Source organism: Arachis ipaensis, chromosome B7, assembly GCF_059453495.1.
Source record: "Arachis ipaensis isolate K30076 ecotype BB chromosome B7, ASM5945349v1, whole genome shotgun sequence".
Lineage (NCBI taxonomy): Eukaryota > Viridiplantae > Streptophyta > Magnoliopsida > Fabales > Fabaceae > Arachis > Arachis ipaensis.
The window spans coordinates 81058638-81073236 of record NC_142442.1 but is presented as its reverse complement, the minus strand read 5'-3'; the positions used below and the strand labels follow the sequence as shown (position 1 = coordinate 81073236).

The 14599-nt window shown below is 36.0% G+C and overlaps 1 protein-coding gene across 1 annotated transcript; it reads right to left on the bottom strand.

Moving 5' to 3' along the window:
• Positions 1–812: 812 nt before the first annotated feature.
• Positions 813–1598, bottom strand: LOC107607226 (protein FAR1-RELATED SEQUENCE 5-like). The gene has a single exon (XM_016309200.3). It carries the CDS (start codon positions 1596–1598, stop codon positions 813–815), a length of 786 nt encoding a protein of 261 aa, XP_016164686.1.
• Positions 1599–14599: the final 13001 nt, after the last annotated feature.

The window sequence follows — 14599 nt, the reverse complement described above, 5'->3', positions numbered from 1 at the left end:
TTAAGATTTAAAAGTAAATAAATAATTTTTGCTATCCTTTTTAAAATATATTCTAATAAATTATTAATACGTTACAACTTGATATATGATTAGAAAAATACATATTAAATAACTTTATATATGTTACCAATATATTACTACTTGATATATGCAATAATAAATGATTATAAGTAAATGATTTATTTCTTTTTTTTTTAAATAAAACTTACTAATTTATTAATATGTTGCAATTAAATTGTTATTGCAATTATGAGATACGCATTAATTGTCAATTCATTCAACTAATTGTTTTATGGTCAATCTCCTATGTAATTGGTTCATAGTCAACTCTGGGAATCAATTTGTGGTCAATAATTATTTTATTATTTAATTAATTTTTGATTTTATAACTAAACCTCACATCAATTCATTATTAATATAGTGTGACAGATTATGAGTAACAGGAGATATAAAAAGTTGATGCACAAATTAGTACTTAATAATTAACAAACATGATATTAAGATTAACGTTGTGCTTGTAATTGGGCTTAATCTAGTCACCAAAAAAATATTGGGCTTAATTTCGATAAACAAATTAAAAAGGTAAGATGGTAATAAAATTATAGTATCATGAACTAAGTTCATGCTCAATCTTATATAGGCCACATTTCAATAATTAAACTGTTAAAATTAGTTCAGATAATTTCATTTATGAAACAATAAAATGTCGTCACATAAGTCTTAAAATAAAAATTTTTGTATGTTCTTCCTTTTCGATACCAAGACTTCCTGTCACGAGTCACTGCTTTCTATTTTTATTAAGTAAACTTCCCTTACAATAGTGGATCTTCATCTGCCTTAGAAATTAGGTAACTCAATGCTGCATGTGCATCGCCATCTTTTATCTTAGCACGCCTTGATCTGTCAAAATGGTTGTATAGATCTTTTTTTGTGAATCCCGTCCTGTTCGGACCTCCTTTTTGTACCACCATGAACCCTATTATATGACAAATTCTAACACCATAAAAGTGAAAACTATCAGCCTGTGCTTTATCAGCGTCAGTCATTGTTCGATATGCCGGAACGAACTGGATATACTTAGGTGGGATGAGGTCATGGTTGTGAGTCTCTTCAAATTTGGTGACCCGCCACTTTTGTAAAATCAAGTCATAGTGAAATCTAATCTTTGCTTGACACATTACGCGTGTGATTGGCTTGTGATCCTTTTTCCTGTTCTCCATCTCCAAGTACTTTTTTCTACGTGTACCCTCTCTGTTACAAACCATCTGTCGCATATTAAGGTTTCCATTGAAATCTTGTCCTTTTTCGTCAAGCCTCGCAACAAAATCGTGCACTCTAGCATAATTTCTATAAAAATCACAACATTGATCAACGGTATCAAACTCAATACCCCACATGTCATCATAGCTTAATTCGTTTAACTTCTTCTCAACTTCTTGAATTTTATAGCTACAATTCGACACCTCCATGGATTCACTAAATTTACCCTCATTGTTGATAAGATCTTCCTCCTCCTTATCAGAACTACTATCATACCCAAAACACAGCTCATCACATTCGATAGACACCTCTAAGTTTTTATTGTCATCGATGTTCATGTTTATGATGAAATTCTATTGAAAAAATAAATCATAAAAATATTTAATTAAGATACTAACAAACTTGACAAAAAATAACTTAACAAAAATAAAATAAATGATAAATTAAGCAATTATAATCTGCTAGATTCAAACACAAAAACATAATCCAAGGCATAGATCAGACGAAATAGGCATAAGTTCCATGACTACAATTTTCTATAATTTCATATATTAGACAAATAGAAAATCCACCACTAAGACGGCCATGAAGTCAATTTTCATATGTATAATTAGACACAGGCTAATTCACAAAAATGAGACAATTTTGGGCGACTCAAAGTGAAACTAGCTAACTCTCTCTCCTTTTTATTTGGGTGTGGTTTGTAGATTGGTAATGGAAATGTGATGAATTGAAACCAATAACATCTCTGCACAACTCATGATAATCAGAAAAGACATACCACTTAAAATGAACATGAAATTTTTTAAATACCTAAAGCACGAGAGAAGGAAGACAAAAACAACAAAATTAAATTAGATGAGAAAAACAAATTAAAAATTGAAATGATAAAACTGCCTTCAAACACAAAAAAAAAATTAAATTAAACTAGACAACCATGATTTGTTAAGTTCCAAAACTCCAAACAAAAATGAAAAAAAAAAAAAGCTTAACCGAGCTTCACGACAGGTCGAATTCCAAAACTTTAAACATAACTCAGCTGCATTCAAGAGAAAATTAAATATTAAATTCGCTCTTTTTAAATTTTTCTTGTCTTCCTTTTCTTCATTCTTTCTTCCTAAAACTTTAATCTGTTAAATTGACAATAATTTATTGTGGATAATATTTTAATTCTCATTGTTAACCAGAATCTTAAAATGTGAATGGATGAGAAATACGAAGACTACTTCAAGGAACGGAAAGTAATCAGCAACCTATTTGACAAATGCAAATGCTCTTCATAGAATTGGTATACACACAACCAATCATTTATTGTTTCTTCTGTAATTTGGGGTGATAATTAAAGAAGACTCCAAATAGTAATTTTAGGATTAAACAGTGAACTTATATTGGCTCAACAACTGAAAACATAATTCCAATTAGGTGATTAATTACTTCAGATTCCAGATTCAATCATAACATATAGTGCAATTAATCTAATTGATCAATCTATATAGTAGATATACAGCTCGAAAAATTGTATCCATGACAGCAAATTTGTTTCATAAAGAAATCAATAAAAATGAAATTCACCGTTTGAACATGCAAGCATCGAAACAATCCCATAACCAAAAAAATGAAATTTATTATTTAAACAGAGGATGAATACCTAACCTAATGTCAGGGGTGTGGTGATAGAGAACGCCGCTACGCTGGTGGATCGGAGGCAGCGAACACAGGAGTCACGGAGGCTCAGGACGTGAGAGACGGCGGCGACACTGCTGTTGGAGGCGGAAAGAGGGGGCGCTGTAATCGTGGTCACAGAGGCTAACGACGGGTGATGAGATGGAGATAGACGAACGCCTGTAAGATAGAAGGAATTTGGTGGTGTCCGTGAGTGGCGGCGGTGAACGACGGCGGTGAACGGCGATGGTGGAGAGGTTCAGATATGAAGGGATGGGTGTTCAGCCAGTAGGTGTTTTGGTAGGAAGAGAAGACTGATGGGAAAGGGAAGAGGTGTTTTGTTCAACCCTGATTTTGAATAAAATTCCCAAATTAAGTGAAACTTAGAACGAATAGAAACAAAAACTGACAGAAATTCGTAGGAACGGTGGAGACTATAGAAATTAGGAGAAGGAGAAGAAGAGATAGAATAACCCCGTTGAGTATTGGTCACAACTACAAGTAGTCGCAGATAGCGTGATGAGGATTATTTATTTTAATTTTGTTTTAATTTTAATAAACAAAAATGTTTAACCATAGTTAATCCTATATGATTAAAGTATATACGTATTCGTATTTGTATACAAATAATATTTAATATACTTTTAAAATACATTAAATTTTAAGATTTTAAAATTATTTAATTATTAATTGACTAGGATTAATGATGCCACATGTCTATATTATATTGGTCCACATATACAGAGTATGAGTTTTAGCACAAATATTGGGGTATGAGAGCAATCACCATATAATGAATATATACAATGGCATATATGTATAATAATGGCGTTCGACCACTTTCTTTTCCTTCTGTTTTTTTAATAATAATAATAATAATAATAATAATAATAATAATAATAATAATAATAATAATAATAATAGCAATAAAAATCAATTTAATTTTTATTTTATCAAATTATTTTTCGATAAATAATTCAAATTTAATAGAATAAGTAATAATTAAATTAAACTTCAATAATCATAAAATTTTATTTAATTATTTTTATTAAAAATAATTTTCTTAAAAATAAAATCTTAATATAATATAATAACTCATAAATAAATAATTATTTAATTTTTAAAATTTTGGGGTGTTACAACAATCATAGAAGGAGAATAGTATACAAGAATAAAAATTGTGGTCAAGATGAAGCAACCACACATTAAAAGCTCAACAAATCACAAGGTTGTTTGTTCTAACTCTCTTCAATGTTCTACAAAATAGTTCAAGCAAGTTCAAAAAGAAATTTCAACTCAAATCAATAGAATGCTCTAAAAAGAGATTTTTTTGAAATTTTTTTGTTGTTTTCACCAAGTTTATTATCTATGTATGTATGATGTGTTGGTTGAAATTCAAAAATCCTAGTTCCTTTTCATAATTCCTACTATCCAAAATCATCATGAATATTTAGGAAAAGATGAACTAGGTACTACCTACTATTCACATCATCCAATCACAAATATCTCTAGAATATATACAAAGCAAAATGAAAATGAAAATGCAACAGCTAGAAGTAAAATTAGGAATATACTAAGATATATACAGACCAAAATAAGAAAGTACAAGTGTAATAGCTAAAAGTTACTAACAGATATCCATCAAAAACATAATAACAAAAATCAAAATAGAATGCAAGTATTCAGAAAAGAAGTTTTAGGCCCCAAAAGTTGAGAATCCTCCCCCACACTTAAGTTCTGCACGGTCCTCCATGCAAGCATGAGAGGCTCTATGTGTCGCCACCTTCAGCTGGTGGGTGTTGGGGCTCGGGCTACTGGTATAGCACCATGTCAAGTGTTGGCTCAGTATCTCCATCATCTGTATCATCCTTCTCCACTAGCTCAGGTGAATCCGCAGGGGCAGGTCCATGATCTCCTCCCTCTAGCTTCGTCGCTATCCACTGGAATCGCCACGCATTGCTGCGTTCGTTCCAGCGGACCTACTGAATAAGCTCTTAAACCAACCCAAAAAGACACCGATTATGAGGTGCTGGTGGTGGTGCTGATGATGGTGGTGGTGCTGATGATGATGCTGGATCTGCTTTCCTCCTCTTAGTTTCCCTTTTTGCCGACTCATCCCACTCACCAAAAGGAAGAAACCGATGGTCGCTCGATATCCGAAACATGATATCGTCCAACCTTCTTTCTATGTCGGCTGCGGTGGCCAATCTCATAACAAAGGATGGGAAGGAAATGTTGAATTTTCGCCGTTGGTTCACCTTCCACATCAATTCCCTTATGAACGATAAGACTGCCATCTTCTTTTCCTCAAGAATAGCCCAAATTAGGATGGTGACATGCACGCGGTTGTGGGTAGCATGGATACTAGGCAACAGATAATCAGAAACTATCTGATGCCATATCCTTTCCTCGGGATTCAAGTCTGAGCATGCTATACTTACTGGTACAGAATGATCCCCTGGACTATATTCCCACTGAGTATCAAGATGGCCAATCTTCTTTAGAACTGGATCCAATGGGAGCTCGCTTTAGTATATTCCACCCTTGTCTTCTTGTAGGTGTCTAGGTTTGGCGGTATGTGTGTGACTTGCAACGAAGCCTCAAGTGCCCGAGTGGAAGTATCCACTTGCTTAACTCGGAGGAACACCGTCTCCACATCCCAGCCTAGGAAGTTCCCATAGAATTCTTTCACAATCGACTTATTGATCTCTACTCGATCAAACTTTAGAATCCCCCACTGAAAGAAGGCTATGTGGTCACGGATACTCGCTGCCAACTTTTTCAGTATGTTCAGTTTCTGCTCCCAATGGATGCCTCTTTTCTCAAGGCGGTGATACTGAATTTCGGCCTTGTCGTTGACAAAAGTGTCCGGTTGACTACTTCAGTGAATGGAAGAACCGAAGCCAACAGCCACAGGAGCAGATGATGATATGGCCGACTCTTTTCTTTTGTGGCTCATCCTGAAAAGGGTAAAGAAATAGAATCTAAAAATATAAGATAAACAACGCAAAGAAGATAGAAGAGGAGGAAAACAATAATGTAGTCTTGGATGCAAGAAAAATTAAACAAACACTAAATTGAGGAGTAGGTTATAGTAGTGTGGCATGATAAAAGACAATGTGTGTATTCTAAATATGCCTGCTGTTAGAACATATACATTGGCCGGTTAAACGAAAAACCACACAATCAAAAATTCGGCAAAAGTTCTTCAATTTAATTGCCAAAGATATATGCAAAAAATAAGCAAAGGTTAAGGCACAAGCAAGTTTAGGCAAACACAAAAGTGAAATGGATTTTGAAAGAATGGATATTGAGTGATTGTGTAAGCAAATGGTGCAAGGTGATATTAAATCACACAACAAAAAACATCCAATCCAATAGTGACTAGACCACTAATTCATCCCAAAACAATAAAATGGCCATAAGGACAAAGTACTTGTTGTTAAGAAGGACAAACTTGATGATAATCAAGCCAAGTCAAGCCAAGCCAAACCAAATAATTCAAAACACTCAAAATAAGTACTTGTTATCTGACTATGTTGATTTCAAAACCTTGATGAATAAGCAATGTAATTCACTTCACTAAATCAAATGTACTTACTAAAGAAAATTCACCCAATATGCAATAAAATGTGAATGTTCAAATCAATTAGGTGCTAGTAAATTAAAGCAATGAAGAAGTGCATTGATGAATTATAACTTTAACTAGCATCAACATCATCTAAAAGTGCATAGTTCATGAACAAATAGTCAAACCAAAATGTAGTTTAATACATATGGTAGCTACAACATATGAGTTAAACTCAGAGTTCACTCAGGAATTTGATCAAACAGTTGGTGCGCATTGCACAAGTTCATCAAATTCAAACCATTTTTAGCAATAAACACTTGCAAACTATTTAACCAACAAATAGCTAATCTCATCCTAATATAATTACTGAAATTAAAGACAAAATATAATTAAAACTAGTAGTTAAAAGAAATAGAAATAGGATAAAGGCAAGGAACCTAAGTAAAGAGACGAAGAATGGAGGGAGGGGTTGTAGTGGCACTATGATGTTGCCACTGCTAGAGTCACAGTGGCAATGTGGTCATCGGCAAGGAAGACCTAAGAGCTCTGATGGCTAGCGCAGAGAAGAGGGAGCTTGAAGCTAACGGTGGAAAGGAAGGAAAAAGAGAGAAGAAGAAGAAGAAGAAGAGAGAGAGAAAGAGAGTGGTAGCGATGATGGAGGTGCCGGCGGCAATTTCGTCACCAGAAGGGAAAGAGGGAAGGTAATGGGTAGTGGTTTGAGGAGAAGTGGGGGAACAAAGAAGAAAGAGGAGAAGGGAAGGAATGGCTGTGCATTAGGGCTCTTAAATTCACGTCCAAAACGGCACTTGTGCCTACACACATATGCCCATGCGTACGCACACAAGGCGGAAAAAAGAGACTATGCGCACGCACAAAAGCATACGTGGGCACACGATAGAGGGATTAGAATTGGTATTGCATACGCACAGCTAGGTGCGTATTCACACGAAGGTTTTTTCTCAATGCATCAAAAGTCATCATTGGTTTGTACGCACGCGATAGGGAGATAAAAAGGGCGTCGCGTATGCACCTTAGCATGCGTATTCATAAGCCAAGGAAAACAGAAAAGGTGTGTGTACGCATACTAGCATGCGTACGCACGTGATAGAGGACTCCAAATTGTTTGTGTGTACATACAGCAGTGTGCCCACGCACAGAATTCTGTTTTCGGAAAATATTAGAACTCCAAAGTCACCAAACATGATATCCAACATGGTTTTTCAACTCTAAAACCTATTCTACTCTAAAAACACAAGATCCACACCAAAATTCTACCAAATTAAGCTAACCAAGAAGAGTAAAAACTCAATAAAAAAATGCTAAAAGAGAAGAAGATTTATAAGGATGTTACCAATGGTGGGGTGTCTCCCAGAGAAGAAGAGTTAGAAGGATGTTACCAATGGTGGGGTATCTCACACCTAGCACTTTTCTTTAACGTCCTTAAGTTGGACGGGCATGAATTCAATGATTATCTTTTGGGGCATCCCCAAGGAGAAACACTTCCAACTCCTTGTTGTGCTTAGCATGAGTGTCCTTCAATGGGAGAGTGGTGATGTGGGATAAATATCGGTCTAGAATTTCTCAAAGAAATTTCATTGCAAACATAGTCTAAACCAATAATTAATCCTCAATCAAAGTTTAATTTATTTGTCACAAGTACAAACCCTAATAAAAATAAACCAAAGTATTCAAACCTTGGGTCGTCTCTCAAGTAATTGCAGGGAAATGTGCATATTATTGGATATGATTTGTAGTTTGGGATTTTTGTAATAAGAGACAAGAAATGTAAATAACAAGAAAGCAAATGGAAATTAACTAACAAAGAAAAGGAAACTCAAATGATAAAAAAGGTCTTGGCAAGGGGTGATGGTTAAGGATCTCTATCCTTGTTACTAACCACAATATGATAATTACAAGGATCAATCCCATTTTGTCATTCTCAAAATTGGAGAAAAGTCAAATGAGCTTCATTAATCCTAATCCATAAGTCCTAGCCATCTCACCAATTGAATTAGTGAAGACTAGTGTTAATGAAAACAAATTATCAATCACTTGAATATTAGTAACTCAACGTCATCCAAGTTATCATCCCAAGCCTAGAATACAAAATTCTACACTAAAATCCAACCAAGCATTTTATCAAATACTTGGAAAGCATAAAATAAAAGCATAGAAAATTAACAAGAAATATAAAATCTATGACTACCCAAAGCAAGAAAGTAACAATAACAACTCAATTAAACAATAAGAGACATAAAAATATAAATTGCATTAATTGAAATTAAAATAAACAAAGTACTCATAAACATGAAAGTAACAAAATAGAATAAATTAACAAGAAGAACTAAGAAAGCAAGGATATAGTAACAAGAAATTGCAATGAAAACTAAATCAAGATAAGAAATAAAATCTAAAAGTAAGAGAGATTAACCTAATTCTACCCTAAATTCTAGAGAGAAGAGATAGCTTCTCTCTCTAGAATTCTAACCTAAAACATGGTAAAACTAAATTATGACTACTTGTATTCTTTCCCTTCCTATCCTTAGGTTCAATAGCATCAGAAACGAGTTGGATCTGGGCCTGGATGGGCTCAGATATCACCCCCAACATTTTGCCTTTAAGTGAGTCATGTGCCGCTAATCACGCGTACTCGTCGCTTGGCAAATGACCTTCTCATGCATATGCGTTGGTCACGCGTATGCGTCACCTTGAATCCTCTGAATGCTCATTTCTTCATGAGTTCTCCACTTTGCATGCTTTTTCTTTACTTCTTCCATCCAATCCTTGCCTTATAAACCCTGAGATCACTCAACAAACATATCAAGGCATCGAATGGAATTAAAGTGAATTAAAATTAACAATTTTAAGGCCTAAAAAGTATGTTTTCACTCTTAAGCACAAATTAGGGAGAATTATAAAACCATGCTATTTTAGTGAATAAATGTGGAAAAATTTGATAAGATCCACCAAATTCCATATAAAATAAACCAAAAATTGTGGTTTATCAAGTGGACGCCTTATCTTATTGATAGTTTGGAAATGATGGAGCTCCTTCATCTTCTTTGTTAACTTCTCCTATACTCAAGCTTTTGTTGATACTTATCCTCTCATCACTTCTGGAATGGACTTTTAATATATCTTCCTCAATTATATTACATCCAAAGATGGAATACACCTCGAGTGGATGTCTCATAGTCTCTTCCAATTTGAACCTCACTACTTTTCCTTCAACTTTAAAAGAATAGGCTCTAGAAAATGCATCCAGTTTAAACCAGGAAGTCTTCATGAAGGGTCTTCCAAGTAAGACAGAAGACGGGCTATCAGAGTCAATTAGAGGTGTTTCCAATATATGAAAGTCCACTGGAAAGGTTAAATCTTGAATCTCCACCAACACATTCTCAGCAATACCCACAACTAAAACTATGCTTTTATCGACCAATACAAATTTAGCCCTGGACCACTTCGACGGTGCCAGATTCAACTTCTTATAAATTGAGAGTGGTATGATGCTCACACACGCTCCCAAATCACACAAACAATCTATAATTTACATCTCACCAATCACACAAGATACCAAGCAAGGACCGAGATCACTATGTTTTTCAAGAATACCTCGTATCACAAAAGAAATAGAATTACCCAACGGATTCATCCTTAGATCACTAATTTTCTCCTTGTGAGTGCACACATCTTTAAGGAATTTAGCATATTTTAGAACTTGATGGATTACATCACAAAGTGGGATGGTTACCTCAACCTTCTTAAAGATTTGTACCATATTTGCATCCAACTCTTCATGCTTTTTAGCCTTCTTGGCCATAGTTGGAAAAGGTATAGGAGTGGGTCCTTCCAAGACGTTCTTCCTTTTTGGCTCTTTGGGCTTCAATTGTTCCTCCTCTTCCTTTGTAACATCTTCCTTTTCATCTTTATCCATTTCCACCGCTTCATTAACTTCTTCATCATGAACATCCTCTATCACAATTATAAGTTTGGGGTCAATCTTCTCAAGTTTTGTATCACTTCTTAGGGTGATTATATTGATACTACCCTTGGGGTTTAGTTGAGTTGAGAAAGTAGACCACTAGATGTTGATGGTAGGAAGGTGTTTTGGTTATTGTTGAGTGGTGGTAATGTCAAACGGGACAAGGCCTTGGTTATGATTGCCATGTAAGTATCTTGATTCTTTTAGAACTCTCGTTGCTCTTGGATGAAGGTACGAAGTGTGTCATCCACTTGGGGTTGGTTAGAGAAAGAGGTTTAGTTATTTTGGTGGAAGGTTGTCTAGTGTGTAGTGGTTGGTATTTAGATTGAGATGGGGATTGGTATGGTAGTTGGAGATGTGATTGTTGGTTTGATTGTGATGCCTAGGCATCTTTGGCTAGTTTCACAAGCCATTTTTATTAGTTTTTACTTGGTTTCATGCATTTTCTTAGTCAATAAGTAAGCATTTGAATGAGTAATGTATGCATGTCTTGATTTAAACAAACATTGTGAATTATAAATATTTTCATGAGATTGATGCAAGAATTACCTAATGCAATGAATGGTGCATTATATTGTAATTATGGCAAAGCTTTGATGCATTTGTTTGGTTGATGAAAGAAAATGAGAAGCAAAAGAGAAGCAGAGAAGAAGCAGAGACCATAGTGTTAGTGGCCAAGTTGGTCCACTAACACCATGGTTAACGTTGGCTCTACAAGAAGATGGCATTAGTGGCCAAGTTAGCCCATTAAAGCCAATACTAACGTTGCCAAGGAGAAGGGGCAATGTTATTGGCCTAAGTTGGCTCACTAACGTTACAACACAAAAAGAGGTGCCAACGTTAGTGTGCTAATATTACCCCAAGTTAGCACACTAACGTCTTCGACCATTTCATGAGTTGGAGCTGGAAATTTTGGATAGTGTGGGTACACACGAGGCAGTGTTCGTACGCACAGCAAGAAGAATGTTGATGGCCCAGTTAGTGTGCTAACGCCAGTGGCAATGCTATAATTGATTTGAAGGCAAAGTTAGTGGGACTGTTAATGCACTAACGGCAGCATCAACGCCAGTTCCAAGGGCACTCATAAGAACGTTAGTGAGCTAACACCAAGGTTAACTTCAAAAAGCCACTCCAAACTTACTTCAACTAAGGCCAAAAGCTCACATCCAAGTACTTGAAGACCCATTTGAAGATGAGAAGAAGAGTATATAGAGCTTTTGAACTTAATAAGTACGCTTACACTGGGGGGATGCTCCAGGGAGCTTAGCTTAGGATTTTAGTTTTATGCACTTTTACATTCTGCAAATTTTACATCAGCTTGTATTGAATTTTAGTTTTCTTTGATGCAATTTCATTTTCCTGCAATTGTTCTTAGAGCAATGATTAACTAAACCCCAATCATTAGGGGGAGGAGCTCTATTGTAATTCAAGTGAATGAATGAAATTATTCTTCTTCTCAATCCGCTTGTTGTAGTTAAGAGATAACTTCTGTGCTTAATCAATCTATTCACTACCGGAAGGGGGTTTAGATCCATTGAATTTCTATGTGAGTCTCGGAAGGGGAATCATATAAATTAGTTTGAAGCTCTTTCTCTCACAACTCTTTTGATAAATAAATTCCGGGTTTGAATTGAGATCCTGAGAACTTGTGTGACTTATGGATAAGAGAATTGAACTTAACCTCTTCTCATAAGAATTAGATCAAGGAATTGGCAAATTGATTATGTTAAGAGAAATTGGGTTGCCCAGGAATTGGGACTCAATTAATTACAAACCGCCATAGATCTACTTCACAAGATTGAGAATGAAGTTGAGACCCATTGATTCATGATGGATTATGATATCTCCAAACTCTAATGAATCTCTCCCATTGTTATCTTCACTTTAATTGCTTTGAGCTTCCTGCTTTCTTTGATTCCCAGCTCCCAAAACCCATTTACATTTCATGCAATTTACCTTTTATTGTCATTTACATTCTTGCTTTTACTTTCTTGTCATTTAAGTTTCAGCTCTTTTAGTTTCTTGCCATTTAAGTTTCCGCCATTTACATTTCGCAATTTACTTTCAACACTTTAATTTCCAGAAATTTACATTCTGTTGATTCAATTTCACCAAAATCATCACTATTATCTTGACTAGATAAATCACCTCACTAAAGTTGATTAATCCATCAATCCCTATGGGATCGACCTCACTCAAAAGTGAGTTATTACTTGACGATTCGGTATACTTGCCTAAGGGATTTTTGTTGTGCAAATTCCCACGCATTAAGTTTTTGGTGCCGTTGCCGGGGATTGATTCATATTGACAATGACTAAGTTGGTGATAGTCTAGATTAAGCATTTTTTTTGTTTTCTTTAAAGTACACTAACCATTTGACAATTTATGTCAGCTAACCTTGACATCACTCTAGTAATATCAACATCAACTTCTTTGATTCTGAGCCAGAGAGAACTTTCCTGAGACTTAGAAGAGAAACTAGGGGGAAGAGAGTTGTTGGTGAAGAAGACTCAGAGGAGGACTTGGACCAAGTCATGGAGGATGAGAAATGGGTGGCTAACAATCATGCCCAACCTGCCAGGAGTGTGCTAGCCTCCTACACCATTCCTGATCCTAGGAATTGTGGGAGTAGCATCCTTAGTCCTAATGTACATGCCAACAACTTTGAGCTCAAATCTTAGCTCATTACTCTGGTTCAGAACAATTGCCAGTATGGAGGAGGTGCTTCGGAGGACCCAAATCAACACTTATCCGTCTTCCTAAGGATATGTGACACTGTCAAAACTAGTAGAGTACACCCAGACATCTACAAGCTACTGTTGTTTCCCTTCTCTCTAAGGGACAAAGCTACTCAATGGTTGGAGACCTTCCCAAAGGAGAGCATCACAAATTGGTATGACTTGGTTAGCAAATTTCTCGGCCAAGTTCTACCCTCCTTAAAGAATTATCAAACTCAAGACTGATATGCAAACTTTCAAACAATTGGAGGGAGAATCACTGTATGAAGCTTGGGAGAGGTATAAGGCACTAATCAGAAGATATCCTCTAGATATGTTTAGTGAATAGGTGAAGCTCCAGAACTTCTATGAGGGCCTCTCTATGAAAGCAAGAAAGGCATTGGATTACTCTTCAGGAGGGTCACTTCAAATGATGAAAACTTCACAGGAGGCACATGATCTCATAGATATGGTGGCTAACAATAAGTACTTTTACTCCTCGGAGAGACAAGCAACTCCAAAGAGAGGTGTCTATGACCTTGAGGGTGTGGATGCTATCCTAGCCCAGAACAAACTAATGCATCAGCAACTTCAACAGCAGATGGACATGATGGCAAAGAGGATGGATGGACTTTAATTGGCAATAATATGTACAACAAGGCAAGCTCCAAATACATGGGGGCAAAATGAAGAAAGCTTTGAGGCATACACCAATGAGCAGCAGCCTGAGCAAGTCTAGTATATGCACAACACAAGTTCTTTCCAAAATGACTTTCATGCAGACACATACAACTCCTCATGGAGGAACCATCCCAAATTGTGATTGGGAGAAAACCAAAACCAATGACAAAGGAACTCTAACCCCAATAACTTTCGCAACACAAGCAACCAAAACCATCACCCCACTAACAAGAATCCATACAAAAACCACAAAATAATGGTTCCACATCCACATTCTACCCACAAAATAACCCTTCAAACACCCCAACCAACTTCCATCAACAACCAACCTCCCATCCATAACCACAACCACATCAAGAGTCTGAAAGAATCTCTAATCTAGAGATGATAATGGAAAAACTCATGAAGAACCAAGAGATGCAAGCAAGAACTATGAAGCATCAATAAGAAACCTTGAAAGACAAATAGGGCAACTATCCAAACAGCCTGCTAAGAGGCCAATCAACGCCTTACCAAGTGACACCATTCCAAATCCAAAGGAGGAGTGCAAGGTAATACAACTTCGGAGTGGTAAAACATTTGGAAAAGATAGCAAGGTTGATAGCAAGGAAGAGACAGAGGCTGAGAAAAATGACAAGGAGGATCCCAAGAAGGATGATGAACTACAAGCCCCAAGGAAAGGCAAGCAAGCCTCAGAGACAAACACAAGAGAAGAAAGAGGAGGTG